The sequence below is a fragment of the Grampus griseus genome (genome assembly GCF_964374135.1).
Source record: "Grampus griseus genome assembly, chromosome: 3".
NCBI classification, from domain to species: domain Eukaryota; kingdom Metazoa; phylum Chordata; class Mammalia; order Artiodactyla; family Delphinidae; genus Grampus; species Grampus griseus.
Window position 1 is genome coordinate 888206 of NC_139019.1, and position 14698 is coordinate 902903.

Genomic DNA, 14698 nt, shown 5'->3' on the forward strand with positions numbered 1-14698 from the left:
CATCGTCAGGCGGGCGAGCGCAGGTACGCAGGTACGTACGTTGGTGACGCAGAAGAGGGAGAGAAGGAAGGTTGCCAGGACGATGACAAGGGTGAAGAGCTCCCGGTGCCTGTGCAGCAGCTGGAACTCATCGATGAGCCCGGTGATCACCGACTCCATCCCGCCCATCTGCAGGCGACACAGGGCAGAGGAGCGCTGGGGGCGGGGCCGGCGCTCTGCACCCCGCCTAGGCCGCCATTCGGGCAACGCAACGGACGCGCACAGTCAGGAGCTGCACGGTGTCCGGGGTGCAGAATACACCCTCGGCACGGGCTGCCCTGGAGACGCGGCCACTGGAGAGGGAGGACCTGGGTAGATGCCCCGTCCCCTGGTGAGGATTTGCCAGACGGGGGTGGAGCGCTACGTGGCCCTCGTAATACCGTCCCCTGCGTCGCCACAAAGGCTCAGCTCTGCTGGGCTTTTCTAAGCAAGTGTCTGCCCCACAAGCACAGCTTAGTTTTGCTCCCAGGGAGGACCTGGCGTGGCCACTGGCCATGTCCTCACTGATTAAGCCCTCCTGACTCTCAGTACTGTCGTGACGGGGTGTCGCCCACGAAACCCGGCCAGATGGTGAGCCTCCCTGCCCTGCGCTGCTGGGACCGCCTCCTCCAGGAAGTGCTGACTATGGGAGTCACCGCCAAGGCTGTGCCCACCCAATGGGCAGGTGACAAGGCTGACGGGGAGATGGAGGTGGAGGGCTACAGCGCGTGGCCAGCGGTCACACGGTGGGGATCCGTGGGCCTCCGCACTTCCCAGGAAGCTCGGATGAACGTGGGGCCTGAGGTCCCGGCTGGTGGTCCCAGCAGGCCACGTGGAGGAGTAGCCCGAGGAAGTCCGCCTGCCGAGCCAGCGCCCATGCGCCCGCAGGGCCGCCACAGGATGCTCAGAGGGCCTGGCTGCAGCCTCCGCTTCCCACCCCGCACGGGCACCCTTCCTCCTGGCGGCTGAGGGGCAGGGAAGGCGTGAGTCAGGCTGCCGGGGCCCTGTGTGTCCCGTCGCCCCGTTGCCTCGTCTTCCTGCACGGCCCTGCTGCCCCCGGCCCTGTGCCTGTGTGTTTAGGACTCTCAGGGGGCTTGCTGTTCCCCCCCCACCCCCAGGGGAAGAAGAGGGGCGAGCTGGTCCGAAGCCTCCTTGCCAGTTACTGTGGGACCCTGACTCCCATGCAGGGGCTCTGTGCAGGCACAGGGGTTTGGGAGACCCGCAAGGGCATCCGGGGCCGGCCCGGCCCTGTGAGGGCTGGCTGTCACTGGCGGGCCCACGGCACGCGGAGCGCCGAGGTCACTCACGGCGCTGTCGATTCCCAGGGTGAGTAGCATGACGAAGAAAACCACGGCCCAGACGGAGGACAGCGGGAGCGTGGCAAGCGCCTCGGGGTAGATGACGAAGATCAGCCCCGGCCCTGAAAGCAGACCCCGCCGTTGCTTCCCGCCACCCCCAGCTCCACCCCCGCCCGGAGACCACAAAGCCCTGCCCACGGCCTTCTTTCCGCCCTCCTTGGAAAGTCCTCCCTCCTGGAAGTCAGGGCCCAGGACTCTGGAGAATGGAAACTGGATCCATGGGAGGGAGGGCCTCTGTTCTGTCCCCTCCAGCCCCCCCGACCGCCTCCCGGGGCTGTGCGGGCCCTGGGAGAGGAGGGGGCACAGCCAACGGGAAGAGGGTGGGAGTGGCTTCCAGGGGCCCTACCCTTTATCCCTCCAAGCACTCGGGGCGCCTCCTGGTTTGTCTCTCATGCCTGTCGTGGACACACGTGCGCTGCCCACACGCTCAGGCATGCTGTGGTCCATGTAGCCCACACTGTACACATTTTTCTGAGTATCATCTCTAGAAACCACGTACTGTTACGTGGTTTGGAGACGGGGCGGACAGACCCCTCCAAGACTGCGGTGGGAAAGCTGGGGGCTGGGGTGGAATCTCAGCAAGTGTTCCCAAAGTAAAAAAGATGCCCACAGGAAACCGCTAGTTGCTCATTTTCACGGGTAACCTAAAAAGCGCCACGTAGCTCCCGGGCACGGGCTGCCGAGCACCTGATCACGGAGGTGTGACAGCTTTTCTGGTTCCCTCGTCCTCAGCGGGGCCTGTTCGGGTGCCAGCTGTTAGGAACAGGGCACTTACTGACCCTGCTAGAGAAACAAAGGCCAGAGCCAGGGTCCACCCCCCAGGGTCTCTTAGGAGCCCTGGTGTCAGGCCTGTGCTCTGCGATTCCCAACCCCACGGAAGGAGCAGGGTTTCCGGTGTGGAGCGAAGGGGTGGCTCGTTTGAAAAGCTCCACAGTCTAAGTGCCACAAACCCAGGAAGATATAACCATGTGCTCGGCCGAACGTAAGCGCAACATCCTCACCTTTCATTTCTGTTCTCGGGTTAACATTTCACCCTGTTTTCTTGAGAATTAGAGCCATAAATGACATTTACTTTGCTTGTCACGGAAATGCATAGAATACATTCAGCTGACTTCAGGGGTTGATGGAGGTTCCTGCAAACTATTGCTACTCACCATAATAAAGGGCAGAAGCGCGGTGCAAATGCATAAATGCCACAGAGTAAAGTTCACTGCTCTGCGCTCATTTGCATTATGTTCCCTTTCTCCTGCCTATATTGGATTTTTTTTTTTTCCTACAGGAAAGAGTATGGATTTGGAAACACTTGCTGAGATTCCACCCCAGCCCCCAGCTTTCCCACCGCAGTCTTGGAGGGGTCTGTCTGCCCCGTCTCCAAACCTTTGTTTCCTGCTTTCAAAGTGTGGCTCCAAATGGGATCTAATGCAACTGCAAAGCTCTTGCGCAGCAAAGGAAACCATAAACAAGACGAAAAGACAGCCCTCAGAATGGGAGAAAGTATTTGCAAATGAAGCAACTGACAAAGGATTAATCTCCAAAATTTTCAAGCAGCTCATGCAGCTCAATATCAAAAAACAAACAACCCAATCCAAAAATGGGCAGAAGACCTAAATAGACATTTCTCCAAAGAAGATTTACAGACTGCCAACAAACACATGAAAGGATGCTCAACATCACTTATCATTAGAGGAATGCAAATCAAAACTACAATGAGGTATCACCTCACACCGGTTAGAATGGGATCATCAGAAAATCTACCAACAACAAATGCTGGAGAGGGTGTGGAGAAAAGGGAACCCTCTTGCACTGTTGGTGGGAATGTAAATTGATACAGCCACTATGGAGAACAATATGGAGGTTCCTTAAAAAACTAAAAATAGAATTACTGTAAGACCCAGCAATCCCACTACTGGGCATATACCCAGAGAAAACCATAATTCAAAAAGACACATGCATCCCAATGTTCACTGCAGCACTATTTACAATAGCCAGGACATGGAAGCAACCTAAATGCCCACCAACAGACGAATGGATAAAGAAGATGTGGCACATATATACAATGGCATATTACTCAGCCATTAAAAGGAACGAAATTGGGTCATTTGTTGAGACGTGGATGGGTCTAGAGACTGTCATACAGAGTGAAGTAAGCAGAAAGAGAAAGGCAAATATCGTATGTTAACGCATATATGCGGAATCTAGAAAAATGGTACAGATGAACCGGTTTGCAGGGCAGAAATTGAGAAACAGACGTAGAGAACAAACCTATGGACACCAAGCGGGGGAAGCAGCGGGGGTGGGGCTGGGGGTGGGGGTGGGATGAATTGGGCGATCGGGATTGACATGTATATACTGATGTGCATAAAATTGATGACTAATAAGAACCTGCTGTATAAAAAAATAAATAAAATTCAAAAATTCAAAAAAAAAAGTGCGGCTCCCAACACTCAACTTCTCAAGAACTGGATGGGCTGACGGGCCGACCCGCTGAGAGCTCAGGGCGCAGGTGGGGTTGGCCCTCTGTCCCCCTCAGCCCCTCCCTGAAGCCTACCCTCCCGCTCAAGAGTGAGAAGACCCAGGAGGAGATCAGTCCCCCAGCCCCCGGGAGAAGAGGGGCTTCCCAGGGGAAGGGAGGGGCCCACCCCTGAGCAGGACGGTCTCGGGGGAGGCCCCTCCTGGCTCGCGCACAGCGATCCTGCAGGCCGGTGAGGGTGGCGGCCGTCGCGGGAGGCCTTGGGGTCCTGGGCTGACCCAGCTTCAGGCTGCCTAAGCCGTGACTTTCTGCCCAGCACCCCGGGGGCTCTCTCCTGCGGGGCCCAGCTCGGCCCCTGTGTCACCTGGGCCCAAGCCCTCCCCCGCCCACTCCCCCTCAGCTAACTTCCTGGTTTGCAGACACTCGGTGTCTGTGACAGCACGGTGAGCAGGTTGGGGACATGGGTCTCTGTTGTCACCGTGTCCAGAGACTTCAGGGAATTCTCAGCGATTATCCAAATCCCATCTACACGTGCCGTGGCCACTGGGTATCTGGAGGAAAAGCTTGGAACAGAGTAACTGCTATGTCCAAACCAGTCCAGCTTCCTTCTGGCTGACCACACCGAGGTCCGTGCCGCTTGGAACAGCTCAGAGCCCTGAACGTCACATCCCTGGCCAGGTGTAAACAACGGCGGGGCCACCCAGTGAGGGGAACCAGACCCTCGTCCTGCAGCCGAGTGGTCTCTGCAAGGCACCCTGGGACGAGGGGCAAAGATGCCCCAGCCTCTGCATGCGGTGGCCCGAGGGGGCAGGCGCAGGGCGCGCTGCACCCAGGATCCTGTTCTCAGTAGCAGCAGCAGCTCGTGGGAAGGGCTCTGGAGGCCTGTGCATTTCCCTCTAGGTTTGCAGGGAAAACACTCATCGAGAACTGGGCAGCCTGAACCCCGGGAGCGGGCGGGGTGGGGGGAGGGACCTGCCTGCCCCGGGGCACTCACCGTCCTTGGCCACGTCCCCGATGGGCACACTGTGCTTCTGGGCCATGTACCCCAGGAAGGAGAAGACCACGAAGCCGGAGGAGAAGCTCGTCAGCGAGTTGACGGAGGTGGTGATGATCGCGTCTCTGCAGGAACAAGACGTGCTGTCTCAGCACCCGGCCTGGAGCCGCTGCAATTTCCAGTCATTATTCGTAATTTACTGCATCTGGGGCAGGCAGCTCCGGGGGCGCTTCCCCAGTCGAGCAGGCCAGCCCCTCCTGCAGCCCCAGAGGCTGTCCGGGGCTGCCCTGCGGGAGGGAGGCTGGCATCCGGTGATGGTGACAGGACCTCCCACCTGGAGCCCCCACTGAGCGGCTTAGGGCTCTGGTCAGACGTTGGCTAGGGCAGGCCCTACGGCCCGTCCATGTTTGCCTGGGGACCCCGACTCAGTGCTGAAGGCGAGACAGTCCAGCCAGCAAAGCTGGGGCTCCAGGTGGGCAGCACAGACGACCACAGGGGTCCCGAGCCCCGCTCGACAGGGGATGCCAGGCGGGGCTCTGAGATGTCTCCCGGGGAGCTTGTTAAGATGAAGGTTCTGACGGGGCGGGTCTGGTGGGCCCCAGATGCTGTGTTTCCCATTGGCTCCTGGGGGTCCCGTGCTGCCGGTTGTGGACCCCACTCTGACGGCTGAGAATTCAGAGAGCAGGGGAGGGGGGAGTGTGGGGTCAGCCCTCCTGGTGCCCGAGTGGAAGGACGTTTGCAGGGTGCTCAGACCCAGGTGGGCACAGGGTGGGCTCTGGTCCTGCCGTGCAGACCCCACCTTTGTGTGGCCCTCTGGGTAGCAGTCAGCCTGGCCATTTTGCTGTGCGCACCGTCTTTGTATTTTTACCGCATTTTTATCCTCATGATATGAGAGAGAATAAATACAGGCTCATGAAGGTCAAAGAAAGCAGTACTGGATGAAATTCTTTCTCTGTTTTCAGAAGGATTTCAGGGCCAGCAAGCGGCTGCAGGTCACTCAGGTCATCCGGGCGGGGAGGCCCCAGAGCCCTGGGCGCACAGTGAAGCCACCTTCCGGCTTGTCCCGGTGCCGGGTCCCCGGCGGCCTCTGCACAGTCTGGGATGCCCCTGGGGCCCAGGATCCCTAGGTGTGGGCCGGGTGGGGACACATGCAGGCCCTTCCTCGTGGGGCACGTGGGGGAGGAGACCCACCCTGAGTGCTGGGAGGATGAGGCCGGCTGGGTGGGGCAGGGGATGGAGCAGGGGGCAGAGGAAGGGGCCTGGGTGTGTGGGGGGGTCCGGGACGCCTCCTCCCAGCGAGGCGATCAGCATCTCCACTGCTTCGATGCTCCCTTAAAGCCACAGTCAGCATTGAGCCTAGAGCTTTCCTGTTCGGTTTCCACTTTAAAAGCCATTTGCTTTGAGTTGCAAGCACAGCTCATTTCCCCCTCCCTTCATCCAGGGACACATTATCTCCTAAAGCCAGCGATGCCCCCCCACATCAGCTGTGCCCCCACTTGGCTCTGCAGAGCCTCTTACAGGAGCCCGGGACTCACCTGTAGCAGTTGTTGGTGAATTTATTGTAACTGGAGAAAGCTATGAGCACTCCAAGCCCCACTCCCAGCGAGAAGCATATCTGGACGGCGGCGTCTATCCAGACCTGCGCGGAGCAGGGACACAGACAGAGCGGCGGTGAGAGGTCCCTGCGGGGGGCTCGGCCAGCCCGAGGACAGGGAGTGATCATGGGGTGGACCCACTGGGGTGGACCCACAGACGGCCGCGCCTTCGCCGCCAGGGGCTCCAGGGAACAGGGTCGAACTTAAACTCGACATCATTGTCAACAAGCAAATGTCATCTCAGGGAATAAACCTTTCCCGCGTTGCTGGCCCGAGAGAGCCTGAAACACAGGGGGCTGCGTCTTGTTGCAGGACCTGCGGTTTCTCATTACTCCAGCTGGTGAGGGTTGGTCTGGCCCGTGACCCTGGTAACAGCAGTAATTTATGAAAATGCTGTGTGACGTGCGTGCCTCAATCAGACACGTGCCCACCAACACGCACTTTCTGTCCTTCCCATGGAAGCACATCGTGAGTGCAGGGTGAGTGCCTGGTGAGTGCATGGTAAGTACACAGTGAGCGCGCGGTGAGCGCACGGTGAAAGCACGGTGAGCACATGTGAGTGCAGGGTGAGCACGCGGGGACGTGAAGAAAGCCCTGTGGAGCTGACCGTGGCTCTGACACTGTGCGCTTGCTGGGGGTGGCACAGGTGACATCCGGGTGCCAACACACATGACAAGTGAAGGCCTGCAGTCGATACTGGACCAAGGAGGTATTTTAAAAGTCAGACACGACCCTCTTGGTCAGGGTGATGTGGAGACCAGCTGGTGATGGCGATGTGGGCCCCCCTTGGTCCTGCATAGCCTGGGGCAGGGATGAAGAGAGTGGAAGCCCACCCTGGGGGCCTGGTCAGACCTGCTGTGCCGGAAGGTCCTGGGGGCTGTCTCCACAGCCCGTGGTGCAGGCCTGTGGGCCGAGGTCCTCAGGCAGTGACTCCAGAGCTCCCCAGCTGGAGACACAGGGCAGCTGGCCTGAGTGTGACTGAGTGAGGGGGCTGGACGTGGAGCCCACACGCCAGGACCAGTGGTGCTTGGTCCTTCGGGCAGCACGCCCAGTCTTGGGGTCACCCCAGCACTGGGGACAGCATTTCCCAGCTCAAGGCCTAGAGTGGCCGGGTGGGCAGGGGGCCGAGGGGTCCCCTCGTGTTGGTCACCAGCCAGCTCGTCTGGGCAGGTAGCTGCGGACAGGAGGCGGTGTCGCCGGGGGGCTCCTGTCTCCTCTCAACCCCAGGTCCTCACAGTGGGCAGCGGCCACCCCAGAGTCTTTGCACGTGCAGCTCACCCATCGGGTTACGCCTCCCAGCCATCTGTCCAGGCCTTTGCTCACTGCCGCTCCTAGGACCCAGCTCCAGACCCAGGCCACGGTCCACCCTGGGGCCCGCCTGGGCAGCCTCTCAGAACTGGCCTGGACTTGCCCTTCCTTTACTTCCCGTCCTCCTCTCTCCTGCTGGCATGGAGCCCTCCCGGACAGCACTCTGTCCAGCCCAGACCCCGCCTGTCCGCTGGAGCAGCTCCACGAGAGCTGCAGATGACGACTGAGAGTCTGGACGGCCTGAAAGGGCTGGGCCTCTGGATGCCACTGAGGACAGTGGCGCTGACCCTGAAGGCAGTCCCCTTCATCCCCATGGGGGTCTAGCAATGGCCCCAGGCCGCAGGGCAGCCTCCACGTCAGAGCAGCACAGGGTCCCCGCTGCCAGGGGCACAAGAAGGGACGGAGCCGACGGTTACTTCTGCCCCATCCACTTGCTGGCCCGGCCCCTCAGTGGAACCTCTGCTCCCACCCGGCCCGGACCAGTGAGGACCTGGCCAGGCCCCTCCCTGTGGCCCCTCTGGACTGAGCCATCATGGCTGAACCCCCAGGGGGTGGGCAGGGATGAGCCTGGGACGGTGCTGGGGCCCTGCACCCCGATCTGGGCCAGTCCCCAACCACATCCCCTCGGGGCCTGTGGGACCTGGCCCCCCACTGCCAAGCCCCAGGGGAAGGGTGCCGGGGCCGCTCAGTCTCTGAGGGAGGCTGTCCTGAGCCTGGGAGAGGGTGTACAGGCAGCCGCTGGGCCCGGAGCAGTCCTGGGAGGACGGCTCAGGACGGCCGCCCAGCGGGTGAGGCCCAGGCCCTGCTCTGTCCTGGAGGACGTGGTGCAGAGTCAGCCAGAACCCCACGGGGGCACCAGGAACGGCCCCAGCCTCTGCGCTGGGGACTGCATAGACCTGTCCTTTGGGGATTGTGGTCTCCCAGGAGCCCAGTGCTGTGGGCCTGCTCTGTCCTGGTCTCTGCTCTTCCCCTCCCTAGCTGACGGGACTGTTAGAGGCAGGGACACTCAGGTCAGGTCCAGTCCTGTTGTGTCTCCGTCGCCCACCACCTACGCCTGTCCTTCTGTCATCCATCTGTCATCCACTGCCTGTCTGCCTATGATCCATCATCCGTCCACTGAAATCTATTATCTGTCTCGTCCATCTGCCAATCTACCTCGCTTGTGACAACCACCGGTTCCTACTTTTCTCTGATTTCTTCACACCCCTGGCATCTGTTTTGCGCACCCTCATGCCGCCTGTCCTTCCTGACGCCCCACTTCTCTTTGACTTCCAGATCACGCCCAGCTGGCCTTGGACGCCCAAGGCCACCTCCTCCTGCCAGCACCCCCCAGCTGCCACGGGCTTTCCTGAGGACGGATGCCCTGCTGACCTCTCAGCTCCCCGGGCTCGGCTCTGCAGCTGTGGGGCCCCGGACCCGCTGCTGGACGGACTCTGCCTTTAGCTGTCCGTGGAGACCCGTGTGCTGTCCTCACAGCCTCGGTCCTCGGGTGGGCTGCCCGGCTGGTGCCCTGCTCACGGCTGCCCTCGCCTGTGTGCTTGTGGGGCCGAGACCATGGGGCTTTCCTCTCGCTGCCCCTCGGCACCCGACCTCCGCCCTGCCAGCGCCCCCCATTCCCACGGTTCCTGGGGTCGGAGCCACGTCTGCCTCCCCTTCTCGCCCTTCCTGCCCACTGCTGCCCCAGGCGGTGCTTCCTCCGGCCCGATGAGCCCCACAGCCGACCCTCTCACAACCTGGCAGCGTCAGGCCCGGGCCCCACGCCCTCGCCCTCGTGCTGCTCCCGGTAGCTCAGCCTCCCTGGGTGGCCACTGGGGCCCCTCCCTCTGCCCAGTCTAGTCCATCTGATTTTCCAGTGACCCTGCCTCCCGCCCAGCCTCCTCGCTTCTGGGCCTGTTTCCCTGCGATGCTGCTGCCTCTCTCTCTCTCCCCCCCCCCCCCCTCTCTCTCTCTCTCTCTCTCGCCACCCACCGCCGCCCCGCCATTGCCTGGCAGAGCCTCCTCTCTTCATGAGGTTGTCTTCTCATATTTCAACCCAGAATTACTTCTTCCTTTGCTGAAGAAACCTGCAGCCTGACTGTGGAGTAAGTTCTGGCCACGATGCGGTCACATCGCGCCTTTATGCCGGGGGCGCCGGGTGCTTGACCATCAAGGTCTGGCTCCCCGAGGGGGACCCTAGTTCGCGCAGCCTCAGCCCAGCTCCGAGGATGCATCCGGGGCCAGAGCTTGCGGCTGCGATCCAGCTGAGCGGCAACAGCCTCGGGCACAGACCGGGCGGCCCCACAGGTGCTCATCCCAGGAGCCGGGAGCGTTCCTCCAGGGAGAGCACGGCCCACGGCGAAGAGGTCGAGAGGCAGCCGACTCCCGCCCTCTCCCTGCAGAAACCTGGGTGACCTGTTCCCCTAATGTCCTTACTCTGGTCCATTCAGCTGCTTGCTGTGCCCACACGGCCCCTCGTCACCTGGACAGGGAACTCTGTTCGGTGGGCCCAGCACACAGCGGGGGGAGTGAGCCTTTGGGGCCTCCTGCCTGGGATGTAGAGCCCCGTGACCCACAAGGACTGGGGCCGCGAGCGGAGGGCGCACTCACCGAGGCCTCGCAGAGCCGATGGAAGTCCACGCTCAGGTACGCTCTGATGCCGTCCACGGCCCCAGGGAGGGTGACGCCTCGCAGGAGCAGCGCAAAGAGGACCACGTACGGCATGGTGGCCGTGATCCACACGACCTGGGGAGCGCACAGTGTCACCAGGCCGCACCGGCCCCCGGCCACCCTCATGGTTTGTGCTCAGAGAGGGGGACCTCAGACTGGGAAGCCCGGCGCCCAAACAGTCACAGGACGCCAGCTCAAAAAATGCCTCCTGGAGCGAGACTGTCCAGTGCCTTCTATCCAGTATGTTGTCTTTCCCGGGGATTAAAATGGACAAACAATTTGGCAAGGAAGGAGCCCTCCTTCTCTGCACTTGGGCTCTGGCAGTAGGCAGCATTGGCTGAACTCCTGATGAGGCAGATGTGAGTGATTTGCACTGACTGTGCAAATGGGCACCTGGCTCACTTGTGAAAGATGGACTCTGGGCCGCGGGGGTGTGGAGGAAGCCCCTGTGGCCGTCGGAAGACCCTCAGGTGCTGGAGAGCCCCTGCAGGTGTGAGCCCGAGGGACGGGGGCATTCTGGTCATCGTTGCTTTGGGCGCCCAGATAAGGACCAAAATATTTTCATCAGCAAAAATATTTTGTTGTGCTTGTCTTCACGCTGAAAGCACTCTCCTGACATCATTCTTCAACCACAGCCACCTGTCCCAACCCACCACGGCCACCTGTCCACTCCCAACCCACCACGGCCCACCTGTCCACTCCCCAACCCACCACGGCCCACCTGTCCACTCCCAACCCACCACGGCCCACCTGTCCACTCCCCAACCCACCACGGCCCACCTGTCCACTCCCCAACCCACCACGGCCCACCTGTCCACTCCCAACCCACCACGGCCACCTGTCCACTCCCAACCCACCACAGCCCACCTGTCCACTCCCAACCCACCACGGCCACCTGTCCACTCCTCAACCCACCACGGCCCACCTATCCATTCCCCAACCCACCACGGCCACCTGTCCACTCCCAACCCACCACAGCCCACCTGTCCACTCCTCAACCCACCACGGCCCACCTGTCCACTTCCCAACCCACCACGGCCACCTGTCCACTCCCAACCCACCACGGCCACCTGTCCACTCCCAACCCACCACGGCCCACCTGTCCACTCCCAACCCACCACGGCCACCTGTCCACTCCTCAACCCACCACGGCCCACCTATCCATTCCCCAACCCACCACGGCCCACCTGTCCACTTCCCAACCCACCACGGCCACCTGTCCACTCCCAACCCACCACAGCCCACCTGTCCACTCCCAACCCACCACAGCCCACCTGTCCATTCCCAACCCACCACGGCCACCTGTCCATTCCCAACCCACCACGGCCACCTGTCCACTCCTCAACCCACCACGGCCCACCTATCCATTCCCCAACCCACCACGGCCCACCTGTCCACTTCCCAACCCACCACGGCCACCTGTCCACTCCCAACCCACCACAGCCCACCTGTCCACTCCCAACCCACCACGGCCACCTGTCCACTCCCCAGCTGGCGAGCCTTGCTGCCTCACCTTCCCAGAAGTCTTCACTCCCTTCCACAGGCTGAAGTAGAGCAGGACAATGACCAGTACCAGGCAGGATGCGAGCTGCCACCGGGGAGGGCCCAGGTCGTCGATGCCCTGGCTCTCGTGGAGGTGCAGCACGCCGCGCCTGGAGAGGAAGGAGATGGGGGTCCTGGGGGGGCTGCCTCCCTGCCCAGAACTGGAACAGGGGGCTGCACTTGTGCAGAGACCCGCCCTCCCCCACTCGGCATGGCAGCAGGGACCTGGCCTGATGGAGACCCCCACCCCTCGCCCCCCACCCCAGAAAGGCCAGGACCCCAGCCTTAGTGGAGATGCAGGGCCCACCCTCCAGGTGAGCAGAGCAGGTGGGCCACCGCACGCTGGGAGCCCACAGAAGCCCAGCCCTGGCCCAGGGCCGCACGGTCAGGAGCAAGTAGAGTGTGATAACTTAGAGACGCAGATTGCAGACCCTGTAGCAGCCGCTGAAGATGAAGACAGAGCTAGACGGACCTCCCTGGGGGCCCAGTGGTTAAGACTCCACGCTTCCAAAGCCGGGGCCACGGGTGTGATCCCTGGTCGGGGAGCTAAGATCCCACATGCCGTGTGGTGTGGCCAAGAAAACAAAACAAAACAAGAAAAGAAGAGCTAGAGCTTATTAGCCAATGGAGTAGGTAAAGTGGAAGCCAAAATAATGAATTAATTCCAAAGAAAATAAACAGAGGAAACAAGAAACAATGAACCGGTGGGACAAGCAAGACGAAAGACTAAGCCCTAAACATACTGATAATTATTGATTGGAAACACTCTAATTAAAGGACAGAGATTGTCATAGTAAATAAAAAAGCAAGAACCAACTCTGTGCTGTCTGCATGAAACCCACTTCAAATATGATACATATAGGTTTAAAACATAAGGATGGAGAAGATATCCCATGCAAACACTATTCATAGGAAAGCTGGAGCGATCATATTAATATCAGACAAAGCTGACATCAGAATGAGGAACAGGGACTTCCCTGGTGGCACAGTGGTTAAGAATCCGCCTGCCAATGCAGGGGACACGGGTTCGAGCCCTGATCCGGGAAGATCCCACATGCCGTGGAGCAACTAAGCCTGTGCTCCACAACTGCTGAGCCTGCGCTCTAGACCCCACGAGCCACAACTACTGAGCCCGCGTGCCACAACTACTGAAGCCCGCGCGCCTAGAGCCTGTGCTCCGTGACGAGAAGCCACCGCAATGAAAAGCCCACGTGTCGCAACAAAGAGTAGCCCCCACTCATTGCAACTAGAGAAAGCCCGCGCGCAGCAACAAAGACCCCATGCAGCCAAAGAAAGAAAGAAAAAAAAAAGAATGAGGAATGGTACCAAGAGGGACATTTCATAATGGAAGAGGGCTCAATTAAAAGATTTGATAAACATGTGTGCACTTTAGAACAGAGCTTTAAAATACATGAATGAAGCAAAAACTGATAGAACTGTGAAGGGAAATAGGCAAATCCACAATTATAATTGAGGTTTCAACACCCCTTTCACAGTAACTGATAGAACAAATAAACAGTAAGGATGTAGAAAACTTAAACAGCACTAGGAGCTGACAGGACCCAGCCAACATGTCTGCCCAACAGCAGCGGGACACACATTCTAAGTGCACGTGGAATACTTACCAGGATAAACCATATATTGGGCAATATGACAAAATCTCAGTATACTTAGGAATAATGAGCTTTTAAAATATATTATCTCACCAAATCTGAATTAAATTAGAAATCAGTAACAGAAATATATCTAGAAAACCTCCAAGTATTTTAAAGTCAAACAACAAATTTCTAAAAATCTCCTGGGAATCAAGGAAGAAATCACAAGGCAGATCAGGGAATACTTGAATACACAACATACTAAACGTGCAGGAGGCAGCTAAAGCAGTCTCTTAGAGGCAAGTTTGTAGCTTTAAATATATCGCGTTCTAACTTATAGTAGGAAGTAGGTGAAGGTGGTTTTAATAAGTGTTTATGGAGTTGAGGGAAATTTAACACTCGTTGGAGTTACAGGGGCCAATCTTTTGGGGTTTCCGAAGCCCACATGCACTCTGTAGCACTTACAGCTTTACTACTTCAATGATTATAGTTATCCTGGAATTTCATGGTGGGATGTGAGCTCCCTAATTACACGTGCCTTCAAGAACATGTAATGCTTTCCACAAAGATCCGCTTTATAAAGTGGGTTTACATTCCAGAAAACCCTTGCAGACCTGACACTCAGTGGGGCCTGTCTCAGGGAAACCCAGTCACCACCGTTAGTGAAATCACCTGGCGTGTCATCAGTTCAGTTTAATAACTCATCGTGTCATTAATGATCTATGACTTCGTCGTAAACCTTCAAAGGCCCCGCCTTTGTCCCAGGGTCACCTCCAAATACGGTTGGACATCTGCTCCTGCTAACAGCCCTTTACGTGGAGGGTTCAGGCAGCTTTCCAGCTCAATCTTTCTCTTCCAGACTTGGAATTTCCAAACAGACTTCACTAGTGAGCTCTTTTTTTTTTTTTTTAATTCACCTATCACATATGTTTCCTTCTAGCATTCTTAATAATAAATCATTGACTAATCAGTTTTTTTCCCTCTATTTTTCTCACCTGAAAAATCATTTACTTAAATCAACTCTTTCCACACCTCCCAAACAAAAGGTAAGTATCCCCAAATGGCCTCACCTGACACATTTGATATCTCTTAAAGCTTTCTAAACATTCTAAATTGCACCAAAATCCATCTTAAAATTGCAAAAGACACACTAGCTTAAAAACTTAGCCATC

At 58.5% G+C, this 14698-nt stretch overlaps 1 protein-coding gene across 1 annotated transcript in view; it reads right to left on the reverse strand.

Annotated features, from left to right (window-relative positions):
• Nucleotides 1-14698, reverse strand: part of SLC6A3 (solute carrier family 6 member 3) — a 36220-nt gene that overhangs the window by 10629 nt on the left and 10893 nt on the right. Inside the window, exons 5-10 of the mRNA XM_082652329.1 lie at nt 11903-12041; nt 10330-10464; nt 6376-6479; nt 4841-4965; nt 1326-1438; nt 40-168 (exon numbers count right to left, since the gene is read on the reverse strand). Coding sequence (XP_082508455.1) covers nt 40-168; nt 1326-1438; nt 4841-4965; nt 6376-6479; nt 10330-10464; nt 11903-12041 — 745 coding nt within the window. The remainder of the gene's footprint in view (nt 1-39; nt 169-1325; nt 1439-4840; nt 4966-6375; nt 6480-10329; nt 10465-11902; nt 12042-14698) is intronic.